General features: G+C 39.6%; 1 protein-coding gene across 3 annotated transcripts; it reads left to right on the top strand.

The window, feature by feature from the left end:
• The first annotated feature begins 2,375 nt into the window (after positions 1–2,375).
• Positions 2,376–15,498, top strand: LOC116261892 (DDT domain-containing protein PTM). Of its 3 annotated transcripts, none has more exons than XM_031640838.2 (11): positions 2,376–4,512; positions 4,604–5,302; positions 6,328–7,528; positions 7,622–7,919; positions 8,009–8,133; positions 8,267–8,712; positions 9,636–9,664; positions 10,430–10,942; positions 12,231–12,988; positions 13,520–13,755; positions 15,179–15,498. In XM_031640838.2, exons 1-9 carry the CDS (start codon positions 2,756–2,758, stop codon positions 12,602–12,604), a joined length of 5,442 nt encoding a protein of 1,813 aa, XP_031496698.1. In that variant the 5' UTR covers positions 2,376–2,755; the 3' UTR covers positions 12,605–12,988; positions 13,520–13,755; positions 15,179–15,498. The 3 variants fall into 3 exon arrangements, with proteins under 3 accessions (XP_031496698.1, XP_031496691.1, XP_031496685.1); XM_031640831.2 differs by having other exon boundaries at positions 12,231–13,286; XM_031640825.2 differs by having other exon boundaries at positions 12,231–13,755.
• The last annotated feature ends 1,098 nt before the right edge of the window (positions 15,499–16,596 follow it).

Below are 16,596 nucleotides of genomic sequence, written 5' to 3'. Positions count from 1 at the left end.
CACGGAATAAATAATAATAAACAAAACCTTGTCTTCCTCGATCACTCGGCTCGAAATGGTGATCGTGAGTTGAAAGGTAACTGCTTGTCCCACGGTTATTTGCCTGCCCCATTATGTCTACTCCTTTTGGGCTCCCAGCTACCATTTTAATCTGAAGGGCCTCTTTGATTGTACCTACTTTTCAGATTTCCAAGCTTCTTAACTTTTCCCTTTCCAACTTTGGGAAAGTTGATGGAAATGTACCAGACATCTGAAAAAAGAATATTTGTAGTTTTTTCCAACTTTGGGAAAGTTAATGGAAATGTACCAGACATCTGAAAAAAGAATATTTGTAGTTTTCCCCAGTTTTAATTCTCTCTTTCTCTCCATATATATATATATATATATATATATATATAAAATCCTCCAGCCATCCAGATCTCCACTCGATTATGGCCGCCAATGCAATGTATTAAGTGGGCGTGATTAAACACATTCTGTAAAAAGGTGGAAGATTTCTCTATCCAAACATGAACAGATAAATCCATGAACTATGTATGTATATCACATTTTGCAAAGGCAACGGCTGTGCCTCTGGCTTAGTGAACATTCTCTAAAGATCTTAGATAAAAAAAAGGAAATTTGTAGCCCCAAGAGGACGTGAACGTTAAAGTGAGATAATTTTAAATTTGGAAGTGAAAATGCTTTTGTATTGAGTATAGGATCAATGTTCAATTTCTGATGGCCAGTTTGGAAACAGGGAAAGATGAAGGAAAGGAAGGGAAAGGGCAAGCGTTCAAGCATTTGGATGGTTTATTAAGGTGGAGAGGAAAGAAAATGAAACATGTTAACTATGTTTGAATGCAAGGAAAAGGTAAGGAAAGTGAGCAAAAGAAAATGACTGCCTATGTAATTTCAATCCCTTCAAAATTAGAGAAGTTGGGACAGATTCCTTTCCCTTCCAATTATTAATCATTCCTGTTCTTTTCTTTTCCTTTCCAACCATTATAATAATGTCATTTAAACAGGCTGCAAGTGGGGAGTTTTGAACAACATATCATGAAGAAGAAATGGTTAAATGCTACATTATCTGATTATCGCTCATATTCGTACGTTTTGTGACACATTCAGAATTGGTTTACACAACAAGTCTAATCAAGATTAGCAAATCTTAGGCCGAGAAAAAAATTCAAATCCACCATCACGTTAAAAATCGATAGAAAATAGAAATTTGGCTGAAATCTTTATAGGGATAGCTAGCTGGTTTTCAGATCAAATTCCACAATATTTGGATTTTGTACATGTATACAAGAACGAGAGAGAGAGAGAGAGAGAGAGAGAGATTAATAGCGTACCAAACTGTCCTGATCAATTATTTTGAAAAGAAAGAAAAGTTAGAAACTGTCGTTGTCGTGGTCCGGACTCGGGATTAAATCATGGTGGATAAAACCGAAACCGATAAACGACACATCCACAAATGTTGGAGAACATCAAGCAATTAACGACTCACCCGCATGATATTCGACTCAGACATTAGATATTTGGGCGTTGTCATACCGATTCAGATAAGAATTTTTTTTTTACGAGAACTTCTTAAGATCATTGATTTTCACACTGTTGTAATCACCTAACTATGAATTAATAAAAACAAACCATGTAGAATGCATGAATTGAGTTCGTCTTCCAAAACGAAAAGCACATGGAAAAAGGAATTACATGTTTGAAAGTTATTTAATTGTTACTTTTACATATTTATATTTGCAGAGGTTGAAACTTGATTCAGCAAGGGCTGTGGCTTACTTTTAGGGGCAATGGATGCAGTGATTCGAGTCGAGAAGTTTGAATGAAGCATAAAACATTCCGCAGTAAAATCATGCTCGTATGTAAGTTGGAGCACGTCATCGGTAGACCAACATGCCTGTGAAGAACATCTGCTTAGTTCCTCGTTTATCTTTTATGATGGTGAGGAACATTTCAAGAAACTGAGCATTTAATAGATCCATAAATCCGCAAAAAAATTGGTCGTCGTATGTTGTGTGAAACGATCTTAATTCTTGAACGGCATCAATCCCCAAAAAACTCTTTAAGTTTGTGATTAGAAGTGATTTCGATTCTCTCACACACAAGTATATACGAAGCTGGTGAAGACGTCCACACAACACAAGGTCTCAGAAAATTGATCCCTCCGACAATAAATGTGCAAAAACGACACTTCAAGAGGGTTAGACTAAAGCAAAAACTTTGTTTGACTGTTCAAATGTGGACGGAGAACTCACAATTTCTCGAAAATTTTGAATTCATAGAAATTCCATGCATCACAATACGCAAATCGAAAAGATTCGAAAAAATTGGCCAAAAGTTTGACCATACTCCGCGTTTACCCATGCCGCCCTTGAATCTTCCACGCTCGCGCCCCCCTACTTGTGTCCTGAAGCGAGACTCCAGCCGGAAAGCGGAAAAGGAAGATTACCCAGAAGCCAAGGTGGGGTAGCCGGGCTTTCATGCCGCGAAATGATTCGACGGTGGCGAGGAGAAATAAAATGTCCCCAGAATTTCATGCAATCTCTCTCCATCATCGACAAACGGTCGATTCGGGATGTTTTTTTCCGTTGTTAGGGCTTTTGATTGATTGATCGTTTCATTTCGTCATGTGTTAGGTCGTTAACAAAACAGGAAAAAGGTGATTCCACTCTTCCAAATTAACCCCAAGAAACGTGCCCGCAATGAGGACGGCTGCTTTAAAGGGAGGAAGAGGCACGGTGGGTGGTTTCTGGGGATGCTCGAGGTTCGCCCGAGCATGGAGTTCGTGGGCAAGGCCGTGAGGAAGAAGTTCAGGGGCTTCGGCGTGTTCGCTGGAGTAATTGAGTCGTACGATCCATCGACGGGCTTCTTCAGGGTCGTTTACGAGGATGGCGACTCGGAGGAGCTGGAGCTGAGCGAGATCGCGTCCGTTCTGCAGGAGGAGGGGCGTTCCAGGGGTAGGCCGCCCAAGAAACGGCGTCGGGTGGCCGGAAAAGCTGCGAGCTGGGCCGTCGACGGGAAGCAGTTGGAGGAAGTTGGCTCTTGTGAAGATTCAGCGGGCACCCACATGGCGGAAAACGGCCTGCAGACAGGCAGGAGCCCGGAAATGGGATGTTCGGGGGTTTTAGAGGTGGAGGAAGTGAAGGAGGTCGGTTTTGTAGAGGGTTTCGGAAGCACCCCATTGACGCAGGGCACGTTGGGGGAAAGTGATGGAATCAATGGGGATTCAAAGGCGGATCATTCTTTTAGGGTTTCGGAATTGGCAGGGCACGAAACTGCAGTAGTTGCTTCTTCCATCGAAATTAGGACAGCAGATAGTGTTTTCTTTTGTGATGCAAATGAAGTCGGTCAATCTAGGGGTTTGGAAGATAATGGGATAAAGGGTCTGCCGGATTTGAACGGAAATGGGACTTTTGGGGCATCGGAAGAAACCTCAGGTGTCAATTGTGATCATGCATTTGATGCCGAGCAAAAGGGGGTTTCTGGCTGTGTCGAAGAGAATCAGGTGGACGCAAGGGATCCACTTGATGGGGATGCCAGAAAAGAAAGCTGTTCGTTTATTTGCAGAGAAGTGCGAAAGAAAGTTGAAGATTGTGCATTAGATTCGAAGGAAATTGTCTGCCCTACGGTTGTGGCTGAGAATGGTTTTATTGGTGCCTTTGAAGGAACCCAAAATGGTGATGGTGGTGTGTCCTTGAGTGTGCATGGAGCTGCTTCCTCTACGGCTTTGGAAGAAATGCAAATCAAAGAAGAAGATCACCAGGTTTGTGAAAATGGGAATGGTGATAGTGGTATTGCTTTGGGTCTTGGTAGAGCCGCTTCCTCTAGGGCTTTGGAAGAACTACAAATGAAAAAGGAGGATCACCAGGTTCGTGAGAATGGTGGCCTTACGAATTCAGAGAGCGACCCTCTTATTGCATCAGAATTGGTCCAAAACGGGGAAAATGTAGCTGCAGACCTGGGAGAAAGGAACGGCAGCCTGCCTGTGGAAAGCGTGGAGGCTCAGTTTCAGACGCCACCTCGTCGGAGGTCTTCAAAGCGCAAGCTTTCGGAGAACGGAACGTCTTTCCCTCCTGTCACTTTGAGAAGAAGCGCTAGAAGGGCAGCGATAATTCTGGACTCCTCAAGTGCTTTCCCCAGCGACCCAGAGTCAATTGTGGCGAGTTCTGCAAGTGCGGTTATGAATAATGATCATGTCAATTTGGTTGATAAGGATCCTCCGCAGGATCACGGTTGCATCCAACCAACTCTATCACTACCGCTTTCTTCCAAAGACCTGGGCATAGATGAGCTTCCTGCCCTCGATATATTCTCCGTCTACAGCTGTCTAAGATCGTTTAGTACTTTCTTGTTTTTAAGCCCTTTCACCATCGAAGCCTTTGTTGCAGCACTGAAATCCACTTTTGTTAATCCTCTTATAGATTGCATTCATTTTTCTCTCTTATATGCACTCAAACGCCACTTGAAGTCTCTTTCTGGTGATGATTCCAAAATTGCATCTGCTTGCCTTAGGTAGGCGATTTTATGTTGCATTTTTTTTGTTTATTTAATAATTTTCCTGCTAGTGAATGCACTTTTCTTATAACATCTCTCGTAATGGCAGGAGTCTCGACTGGGAGCTTTTAGATTTGCTCACATGGCCTGTATACCTTGTCGAATATCTTTTGATTTCTGGATCTGCTGTTAGTTCTGGTTTGCAACTTGCTCAACTGAATCTCTTGAATGGTGAGTACTACAGACAGCCGGCAGCTGTAAAACTTGAGGTTCTCAGATGTCTCTGTGATGATTTCATGGAGACTGAGGAAATAAGAGGTGAAATTGATAGAAGGGCATTGGTCTCTGCGTTATATGGAGAAACTGATAGAACCGTGAATTTCTTTGGTTCCACGAGTTCAACACTGACGAATGACAGGAGTTACAAGAAAAGGAAAGTAAATGCGGACTTAACAAAGCATGGCATTTCCTTGGAGAAGGATGGATTAGAGGGTTCTCCTTTGTGCCAAGATCCTTTTGAAGCTTCAATTGAAGATATTAAAAATGATGATTGGAATAGTGATGACTGCTGTTTATGTAAAATGGATGGAAACTTGATTTGCTGTGACGGATGTCCTGCTGCATACCATTCAAGGTGTGTGGGAGTCTCTAGGGATCTTCTGCCTGAGGGTGATTGGTATTGTCCAGAATGTGTAATGGATAAAACTGTTGGGAGGTTTAAGTCATGTAGTCCATTACAAGGAGGAGAACTTTTGGGTATCGATCCACTTGGACGTATTTATTTTGCTACTTATGGATATCTCTTGGTGTAAGTGTTATTTGTCTTATTTTATAAAGTACTTCCAGATTATTTTTGGGGCCACTCAGTTATAATAAACTCCTCTGCATTTGTTAGTGCATTATTATCTTTTTGTGTCGGTACTTAGTAGTACAAGGTCACACGGGGACATGCATACATTTCACAGAATCACTTATTATGACATGCTTTTAGTGCAGTACTATATTGTTCCAGCATTGGTGGTACAGGTCACAATAGACACATGCACTCACACCACAAAATAATGTACTAAAGTTATTTCACTGTAATCCTAATAAGGGGATGTTCATAGGTATTCCATTGTGTAGAGTATTAGATGGGTGGGCGTGGTTGAATAACGACACAGAACTTGTGATGACAGGCAAAGAACAATATTTGGTTTCATGTCTCCAGTGTATGTGTTCTGTAACTTCTGGTGTCTCCTTCATATGAAGTGTAAAAGATCACATGTCTGGGCTATAATTGATGAGTGAAACCTGAAAGGACAGTGGGCTTTTACTATCGTCATGGGCAGCATGCATGTAAGGCTTACTTTGTGTAACTGCCGTTAAGCATACAATATTAACATGTGCTTGGTCATATTCCTTTGCCAAGTTATGATGTGGACACACTGGATACAGGTAGATGCATATAGATTACATACAGATGGTTTAGTGTGAATTCTCCATCTGGATCCTGTTTATTCCATTTTCATTTTCTCCCTTTTGTAAGTGATTAGCTAGATTTATGCAGCTTTGCTCAATGCTTTTGGTTGGGCACCTGAACAATAGCAGCACAGCTTGGAATTCTTTCTCAATCATTGTTACATATGGATGCTTTTCCGTGAATCTTTTTCAGCTAGGATGAATATGACCTTACATGACAAGGATTGGACAATGTTCTCTTAGAGAGTTCCTTCTTTTTTGCTTTTTAATGAAATGTTTTTCTCGTGATGATTAAAGAATTGTTTGCTTTTATCAACAAATACACAGGCTATGACCAGCATGTCATTGATACTACCTGACATCAAAATGCAGGTTGACTTCAGATGAGGGTGGTAGTTGCTGCTATTACAGCAAGAAGGACTTGAACTTAGTTATTGAAATGCTAAAGTCATCTAGCTTTGTGTGTGATGAAATAGTAAATGCTATATTGTCACACTGTGAAGTGCCGGTTGACTCTGACAGTGCAAAAAATGTTAGTCTTCAGTATGTTAAATCTGTTGGTGGAATTAATGCATGCTATCCAAACAATTCCACCCATTTGGTTTTGGTGCCTTCATCAAGTTATACACAGGAGGTGCCCAAAAATGGTGACGGTATTGTTAGAAAAGATGAACATGAATCCTCTGCATGTACCATTGGTGGATCCCATACTTTAAATGGTCTACAATCAGAAAATGTAGTAGGTTCATTAGCTTTAAGTCAACATACAGGAAGTCCTATTGCAAACATGGATGCTTCAACTGCAGCATTACAAGTAACATCCAGTGCTCAAGACTCTCAGCAAGCCATCCAGTGGGTTGAAGATAGTCAAACTGTAGCTGGTTCAGTAATCAATAAGTCTGTTTGCAGTTCGTGTGAGCATGATATGTCTAATACCATTAGTGTGAGGCTTGACAGCATGCAGGTGGAGAAGCCTATCCTTGATTCAGTTCCTGATAAACAAATAAATACAATGATATCTAGCAGTAAATTGGCAGATATAGGCAAGGATGGGGCTTTGAAATGTCCATCTGAACCTAGCTTGTATATCAACAGCTATAGCTTAGGACAAATTGCTTCATCAATTGCTAAGGAAGTAAGCCATGCATTTCCCAGTGAGATCCAAGAAAGCATGAACAAATCTACTTCAGACACAATGCTACCACTACTTAAAGTCTTTTCCAGTGCCAGCAGGATGTTCACTTGGCCTAATGTTGAAAGAAAAGCTCTAGGGATGGTGCAAGAAAAGTGTGGATGGTGCTTTACATGCAGAAATCCTAGTGATAAAGATTGTTTGCTTAGAATGACTGATAAGAACTTTGAGGTGGTCTCCGAGAAGAAAACTGTTGGACTCCGATCAAAAAAGAATAGAAAAAGTCATCTTACATCCATTGTGCTTTATATTCTTTCTATTGAGGAACACCTAAATGGTCTTCTGTCTGGTCCTTGGCAGAATCCACAATACAGGAAACATTGGCGTAAAAACCTTCTGAAGGCATCAACTATAACTGCAGTAAAACGCCAGTTACTAATTGTAAGTAACTAAAGATGTCATTAGATTTTGAGCTATACATTTTTCTAGCTAAAAGCATGTAACCTTTTTTTTTTTCCATTTGTCATGCTACAGTTAGAGGCAAACGTCCGACCTGTTGCACTTGCAGTGGATTGGCTAAAATATATTGATTCATCTGCTTCATTGGGGTCTGCCCTTTTTGTTTCAACCAAGTTAGATAACATACCCACTGTAAGTGGTGGTAGCAGAAAGCGGTCTAGGAAGAAAAATTTATACTCAGAAACCATTTCAGGCCCAGACATTGCAGCTATAAGATCTGGTGTCCATTGGTGGCGCGGTGGAAGCATTTCTCGCCAACTGTTCCGATGGAAGATGTTGCCTCGTGTATTGACTTTGAGAAGTGGACGTCAAGGTAAGCTTTCCAACTTGGCTTTAATTCTTGGTTTACAAAGACTATGTTAGGAAGTACTTACCAAATTCTTTATGGGTTTTATGTTGCAGCTGGATGTAAAAGAATACCCGGTATTTTGTACCCTGAGGCTTCAGATTTTGCCAAAAGACCCAAGAATCTTGCTTGGAGAGCTTCTGTTGAGCTTTCACTAACCGCAACTGATCTTGGACTCCAGGTGAGCATTCATTACAATTTGATGGACTTCTTCACCTAACTCATACTTTGAATTTTGGAAGCTTGTTCATCCATTTCTGATATTCCTTTCCGTTTCTGCTCAAGCTATATTGACATTGCATTTCTTGTTCCAGGTCAGGGATCTTGATGCTCATATAAAGTGGAACAACATTATAGGTTCTGAAATCTTCCTCCATGAATCTGCTAAAAGACTGAGGCCATGGAAGAAGGTAACCATTCGAAGGAAGTCCATAGAGGGTGAAAATGTAAAATATCTGGTGGATTTTGGAAAACGTAAAGTTATTCCTGATATTGTGACAAGAAACGGAATAAAGCTGGAGGATGCTTCTGGCGAAAAGGAGAAGTATTGGCTGCATGAGTCTTTTGTTCCCTTGAACTTGTTAAGAGTTTATGAAGAAAAGAGATTAGCCCGTGCAGATAAGAAAATGAACTTGGGACCTATCACTAAGGAGGGGCGCAGAAGGTTTTCGCGAAGGGATTGGCTTTCACATCTGATATCAAAACGAGAGAGCTGTGGGAGGTGTATTTGTGGACACTGTAAACAAGATTTGGTTGTCAGGTGCACCTTCTTACTGCTTGTTCTATTCCTTGTGCTGTGCCAAGTTATTCTTTTTTATTCAATATTTTTCAGATAAATACACGTTCTTGGGAGAAAATGACAGAAACACCATTAGGAATTTGACTGAAATTCTCATTAGGCTTCTGGTTGCAAGCTTCAGCAGACTGTTGTGGCATGAACCAATGGATTGTTCATCATATGATGAAATCTAGGCTCACTTAGACTAAATATTCCTGTTGAAGCATATTCTTCGTTCTGTAATATCCAGAACACTTGAGAATCACAAACTTCTTGTCATCTATAGTATATGATTGATTGAGAACACAACTAGGAATCATGTTGGAAATATGCTCTGAACCAGAAAAGAAAAAATTATTTGTCTGTTCATCATACCTGCGAGTAGAACTTCAAAAGGTTCTTTGGAAGTCAACAAAGCCATTTTTTCCCTAGTTCCTCTGTTCTTTAGGGAGTAATTATTTATATCTCAACTCAACTACCGCACATTTTCAGTTTGTTTGATAATAGATTTTATCCTGCTTCTTTAATGGATTTAAATTCCTAATTGTTTTCATGCATACATGTGCCTACAATATGTGCAATATTAAGTTAACCTATCAATTGGAACTGATATTACCCTTACCTAAGTTACACAGTTTTGGTCACAATCTAGGTGGTCTAGATTGTATTCTACTTGACTTTCGATGCATATGCAAACCAGTTTTTTTCTCTTGCATTTGTAAAAATATCCATGTCATACCGGGATTACAACTTACACCTATGTTGGATAAATGTTCTGATACCTCACCGTCTTAAGTTACTTTATCACTTTCCATTGTTTGTATAGATCTATCAGTACTTAATGAATTAGTTGATCTTTTCTGATGGTGGTTATGCTTATTCTGTTGTCCCTTTCTATTTTGCAGGCATGCTGTGAAGTGTGAATCTTGTGAAGGTCTGTCTGTTTCTCTCTCACTTTATATATAACTTTCTTTTGCCTTCCAAACATAGAGGCAGTTTCAGAGCATCTTCGTTGAATTTGTACCCCTTAACTGAAAAACTATATTTGTTTAAGAAAAACTAGCTTTTTGTCCTTTCCTGAAACGGCCTCATGCAACTTGTATCTAAAAATTTGTGAAAGTGATCAGAAGAGCTAATGTTTTTTTGGTGAAGGCAGTAGTATTGCAATTAGTAGAAGTAATTTAGACGGAATAAAAAGTGGCATATAAGAAATTAGAGCAAGGGGTTCTATCATCTATGTACATGTGTCAGGTGCTGTGGAGATAGTGATGTCTTTGGTAACAATAATGGGGATTGGGTGGTGGTGGTTAGAGAGAGAGAGATGATTGATTGTTGTGCAATATATTCTTGACCATGTTATACCATCTTGGGCTGCATCCTTGTGTTTATTTGGTTAAGATAGGGCATTATCTACTTTTTTCCCCTTGTAGCAGCTTTTTTCCATGTCCCTTTTATTTCCTTGCACTTCTGGAGGTCATGATTCCCTTCGGCTCTTTTATAAATTGTCTAAATTTCCCGGATGACATCTCTTATGTCATCAGTTGCTGTCTAGATGTCTCCTGGCATATTGCCGACTGCTTTGCTTTCTTTATATGAGGTATCACATGGAATTATGTTGATGATCTTTATATTGCCTATTTTCATATTTTCTCTTCTACCTTGTCTAGGGACTAACATTGCTTGTGATTTTTTTGTCCAGGTTTTTTCCACAAAAGGCATGTTTTCATTACTACATCCACCAGAAATAAGAGCTGTACAATCACATGCTACAACTGCCAGGACAAGAAAAGAATGACAACCAGAGCAAGCAAAGCACAGAAAGCTAAGTCTCAAAATGTTGAAAACACCAAATGTCAAAGCTCATCAAAATCAAATAAGAAAAGTAAAAAAAGGTCTGTACAGAAAAAGAAAGTTAAGAAGAATGAGCACAAAAAAGCATCCAAAAATTCCAAAAAGGGTCAGGCCAAGAAGGTCCCACCTAAAGGCACTGCTCGTAGCTTTCAAAGACCAAGAACCAGAGTGCTTTACGTTTTCTGGCTGAATGGCCTTCTTTGGACAAAGAAGCTGAATGATGACCGTGTGCAGAAATTTATTGAGACAAACGTCCTCCTACCCCAAGTTACAGATAATGCCTCTCGAGCTCCTGTTTGCTTCATCTGCCACAGGATCTATGACTCTCGCCTACTATATGTGTCTTGTGAAATTTGCAGAGGTAAGAGAGAGAGAGAGAGATGCTAATACTTTCCAATTCTGAGCTCATTATCCAAAGCTGGTAGCAGCATTCTGAATAAATATGACACTGTTCAGCATGGCCAAAATTGGAGTCCCTTCTATTGTTAATATTTTGAATATTTCACTTCTTTATGCTAAAAGGGTTCAAACGGATAACATCAGCAAATAGGATGTTATTCAGTAAAATGTGATGTTATTTTGAAAGTACCACAAAAGGACAGCATAGTGATATTATCATGTTATTTACCCTTTTTGTCGTTTGGTTATATACATCTTAGGGGTATGGTTTTTGTAAGATAATATCATATCATAGTCTCGTAAATTTGTGTGTGTGTGTGTGTAAAAAGCATTTGTTACATAGTTATTTAAATTTTTAGTAGCATTATTTATCTATATTTAGATATAAACTTTTTGTATTAGAGATAGTTAATAGTTTAGTCATGCACATTTAAAATGGTCAGTTTTGGCTCGGTTCAGTTGATCGAACTGGAGGTGCTGTGTCGGGGATGCATCAGCACCAGCATTGACACAAGTGCAACATGGGTGTGGCAGCCATTTAGAAGCACCCATATGACATAGTATTTATTTATATTTTTGAATTTTTGAGATCGTTTTTTTCAAAATAAAATTTAAAAAGCTTCTTCTAAGAGAAGCCTTTCCAGGAAATTGCTCGGAAAATGTTGGTGACATGTCCAGGCAGTAGTCCCTTCAGAGGCATCCAATAAAATTGGAATGAATATGGTCCAAACAGTAAAACTTGACCCTTGAATTGTGTTTTTGTATGTAAAGTTTTGATCTTGAAGGTGAGAATTTGGTGCATCGTAGCTCATTTTCAATTCCCTGAAAAACTTATATTGACGTAGAGAAACAGTCCAGAAGCTAATTTCTACAAAACCAGATATCATGATGACATTTGGTCTCCATTCTACCAGAAGAAAGAAGCTTTCCGCTGATTGCTTTCAGAACCTGGTAGGATATATTTTTACAGACATGCACATGCATATATGGGTGTGTAGTGTTTGTCAATTTTGGAATATTTGCCTTGGCTTTGTGATTATGTTTTTGACCTTTTAATTTTTTACTGTCTTTTTTCGGGAAGAGCAGTTCGTTTTGTGAAGGGTCAGTTATTGGTTGGTTGTTATTGTCTATTTTCTTCTGTGAAGGATTGTTTATTGGTTGGTTGTTACTTCTATTGTCCTTCTTTCTTCTTTCTGAACGCTGTAACTTTTTACTGTTACTACATTGACATCTTTATCATTGGCTGGCAGAATGGTTTCATGGGGATGCCTTGGGGGTTACAACAGAAAGTGTGAGTAACTTGCTTGGGTTCAAGTGTTACAAATGCTGTAAGAGGAATAGTCCCGAATGTCCCTATACCAAAGAGGCAACACAAGAAGATACATCTGTTCAGTCCACTAGCACCGATGTCAAGGCTGGGGAGTTTTGCTCTGATGATGATATGCTGCTCGGTGCCTTCTCTAAGAAACCAAGGCTCCTTCCAACTGAAGAAATTCAGGGTTTATTTTGTGACATGACTACTACACATGATCAAATTCCGGAAGTTACTAATGTAGGTCCCTCTGATGCTCTTAGTCTTGATGCGGGTGTTCAAGCAGAAGGAAGCATGGCATCATTAGGATAAAAAAGGGCAGTCTAGAATACCATTGTTGGCTGCTGACTGAGGGTTGTCTCTTTCTGATGGATTTGCTTCTCTGAACTGGCACTATATTGGTCATAATGCCAATTATGGGCATAGGTATACATTTTTTAGTCGCTTTGCTATTTTTACTGGAAGGAGCAGCTCCTAAAGGCGCCACACAAGGTTTCTGTGCTGTTTTGGCAGTTGAAACTTGAAAAAGGTTCATAGCATAATAGTGGATTATTTCTTCTCAAGGAAATTTTAGTGCTAAAGGAATATCTCCTATAGCTCAAGTGTGACTCTTGCTATGAAGGTGTACTGATTGGTATATGGTGTAATCAGCCCATTGATCCTGACTAACACGTCACTTCAATCTACATGATTATGGTACTCCGCATTCTTGGTTTCTTTTCTCCCAGTTGAATGCTGCCACTGGGCAACTTCTGCTTGTGTGTGTTCATGTTGCCTGCTCCATCCCCAGATCCTGTTTTCATCATGTTAGCGTTCCATTTATTCTTTGGCCATATCATAATCTTTATACATAGTGATCATCTGGCAGTGAAGAGCTTGATATGGCTCATCAAAGTTTTTTCTTGATTGGGCATCAGAACCATTGTGCAATGGTGATTACTTGGATGGAAATTCATACTTTACATACATAAAAGAGCTTAGCCAAGCTTGTCATGTATGACCCTTTCTCTCTCTCTCTCTCTCTCTCTCTCTCTCTATGTGTGGCAAATTCATAACGTCTATCATCTTGAGCAAGTTCAACAAATATGAAAATTATTTGCTCACATTAATTCCCCTATAATTGATGAATCATATGGTGGATTTATGAAGGCTAAAGGTTCCCATGTTAAAGCATATGCAAGGTACTTTCGTATGTTGGAGAAAATTGAAATATCATACTTCGTGCAGCTTACTGGGATTTGCCGAAGACCTCTGGCAGATTTGGTTTAAAAAGTACTGGTGCTCTTCTTATGTTGAGACTCCAACAAGGTCTGAAATTGGTCTCCCTCTCTCTCTCTCTATCTCTGCTTCTGCCAGATTATGCTTCCAAATTTTTTGTAGAATTGCGGCAAATATTCTGCAAAGCATGCTGCTGCTATTGGCACTTGGAGGTCCAGCAGGTTCTGAAGTTACTCTCCCCATTAGTAAGCATTCAGTTTTATCTCATTGGAATGTGCTGTCCTTTTGCTCTTATGCAATTTACATTCATATTGTTGGTAAAAGTTTGCGTATAGTTAGTGGTTGTTGCACATGGAAGCATTGGGCATCTGTCATACGCTTTTGCTGAAAACAGGATGGACTTCAATGTGGTTACTGGCTCTTTCTGATTTTGTGGAAGTATACTCCTAATGCTTGTATCACATTATTCAACATTTCATTTGCTATGTTCTTTTCATTGGGAAGTTATGCTCATGAGTGAAAGCATTGATTTTGTAAACTTGTGAAAAAATTTTTAAAAATGGCTACCCGAGTTGTGGTGGTTGTAATGAAAAAACTTGAGATTGAAAATTTTCATTTTACTGCCTTTTGTGTCTAATTCAAATGGCCAAATGTGAAATACTCAAACATGATTGTGTTATGTTATTCCATCAATAGTTAATCGTGTTTTTGTAAAACATACATTTATAAGTAGAAGAAGGTAACTTGCCAAAATAAATACACAAATTCCTTAAGTAATTCTAAAATATTTTGATTTTTGAATACTATCTAATATCTTTGTTTTGTTTTTTAATTATAGCATACGACAGATAAGTAGTTTCAGAATAGTGTATGACTTGGCTTCTATTGCTACTGATATGTGGGCCTAATACTATTGTGATACTTAATCATAATTGGGACCATCTATGTAAATGGAGAAATGGAAAAATCTTAATGGAGGATGAACCAAATAAAAAAGAAAGCGTTGAGTAGCATGCTTCTTGTGTCTCTTTTGCACAGAACCTTTACATGAGATTCCAGAGTATCACTGCTAAGAAAGTGGTTTTAGAGGAAAGGATGGCCAAATAAGATATAAACTGAGAAGGGGAATGTGAAGAGAGATTAAGTTGACGGCAGGAGCAGAGGGCACTATGAGTTAGTCCATTTATGAATTAACACTAATGAGAAATTAAACAAAGTGACTTTCTTATTGAATTGTATAAAGGTTTGGCAAGTGTCGCCAGTGACGTGACAAATTTTGTATCCTTAAGACTTCTCATTGATGTTCACTGAGTGCAAACCAGCACCGTCTAGAAAACTTCCTCTATGTAAATATCAATTTCTTCCACGTTTAACCAGTGAATAGTGTTTGCTATTTTTGGGTCTCAGCTTAAGCTGAAAGCATCTATTCCCCAGCTAGAAAATTTCATTATCTCTTCAGATTTGTCATTGACCTTTGGCTTGAGGATTGGCGGTTGCTTGAAGTGATTATTACTATATTCATTTTCATGTTTGGGTTTTTCAGATACTGCTTGAAGTAAGCTTTTCTGCATATTTTCAGCCTTGGACATTGTTATCATGTGCAGCTCTATGCTTGGACTACAATCCATATTTGTTTTCATGTTTCTAACAAAAGCAGGTTCTGTTCAGGATCATTTAATGGGAGCTGAGAAATATAGAGTTTGATTCCAGTCACCCTTTCAGAAGAACCAGATGACGGTGTACTGTAACCAGAAGAAGAGACCTGGTGGCAGGCAGGCCATGGGAAGGATACTTGTGCAATTGGGCGATGCTGAGATACCATGGATCTAATTTGTCTTGTCAAACCTGTCTTTTACCCGAGAGAATGTAAAGTTCGCGAAGGCGGCTTCCAATTCATGTGGGTATTCATTTACAATTCATATCCCCACATATTGTTTCTTTATTATTGTAATGTTCCATTTTCATTGAATAAAAAGTTCTTCTGCTGACGTGTACATCTCTCTCTCTCTCTCTCGCGCCCGCGCGTTAGATATTTCTACCGTGCCACCTTATCAGCTGCCGTCCCTTAATGGGCGTTTTGGTTTTTGTTCCTTTTCGTTACGTCCAGCTGCTTTTGCTTTGGTTCTTCCTGTGGTCACGTTAATATACCTTCGACCTCCTGCACCGCCTCGGCGTTCAGCTAGCTTACTAGTATCTTCTACATTTATCCGCTACCGAGTCAAGGTCTCATATCTTGGCCACTGCCCTCTCTTTCGGGGCCTCCTTGTCGTTGCCTTCTTGCGGTCGCCACCCCTTTCCAGTTTCTCCCTGATACTCTCTCACTTTTGCCCTTGCTCACTGGCTGTTCACCTGGCGCTCGTGGCTTATCAAATTGCCGTGGTAAATAAACGGAACAGCAATGGGGTCTTCGGCGATACTTTTTGTGGCTTGCCCGTATCCATCTGCTACCTGTTGTAGAATGATGTTCACTTAGGTTTATGCATTACATGTCGCTTGCTTTGTCTTCCTTATCTTCTTCCTCTTTTATTTTTATTTTTTATAATTTTTTATTATTGTTAACATCTTATTACCAAGCTCCTCTTATTTTAACGTGTGTTCACATCTTGTCCTCTCTCTCTATCTGTCTCACCAATTGTGTGAGCATACTATGCACAGCATGTGCCATGTTCGATTCCTGTGGGCATATTACGTACACCGGCTGGCGTTGAGAGTATAAGGGCTGAGCGTGAAGTCCTGCAAGGTTTCAGGATGACTGGGTTGTGGTGACTTCAGAGCTTGATTAACGGTAAGCTCTCGACGGTCGGTGCAGATTATTTACATTTACGGTGTCGCCAGGCACTGCCTGCATTTCTATAATTTGCATATCTGATGAGAGCAGAGGTTAGTGTGTGGTATCTGCCGCATGTGTATTATTTTAACAACCCACCGCACCAGAGTTCTTGTCATCAGGACTTTGATGCCGCAGTGCTCTATAATTCAGATCTTCTCACTGATAAATGGATTCGACGAAGAAAATTGGCCTTCGATAGCACCAGCTTTCTGGCAAAACCAGATTTTCATGAACATGTTTTCCTTGGTATATTGTT

Source organism: Nymphaea colorata, chromosome 1 (genome assembly GCF_008831285.2).
Source record: "Nymphaea colorata isolate Beijing-Zhang1983 chromosome 1, ASM883128v2, whole genome shotgun sequence".
In the NCBI taxonomy this organism is placed as follows: Eukaryota; Viridiplantae; Streptophyta; class Magnoliopsida; order Nymphaeales; family Nymphaeaceae; genus Nymphaea; species Nymphaea colorata.
Note: the sequence above shows the minus strand (reverse complement) of the source record. Positions and strands in the feature narration are given on the sequence as shown.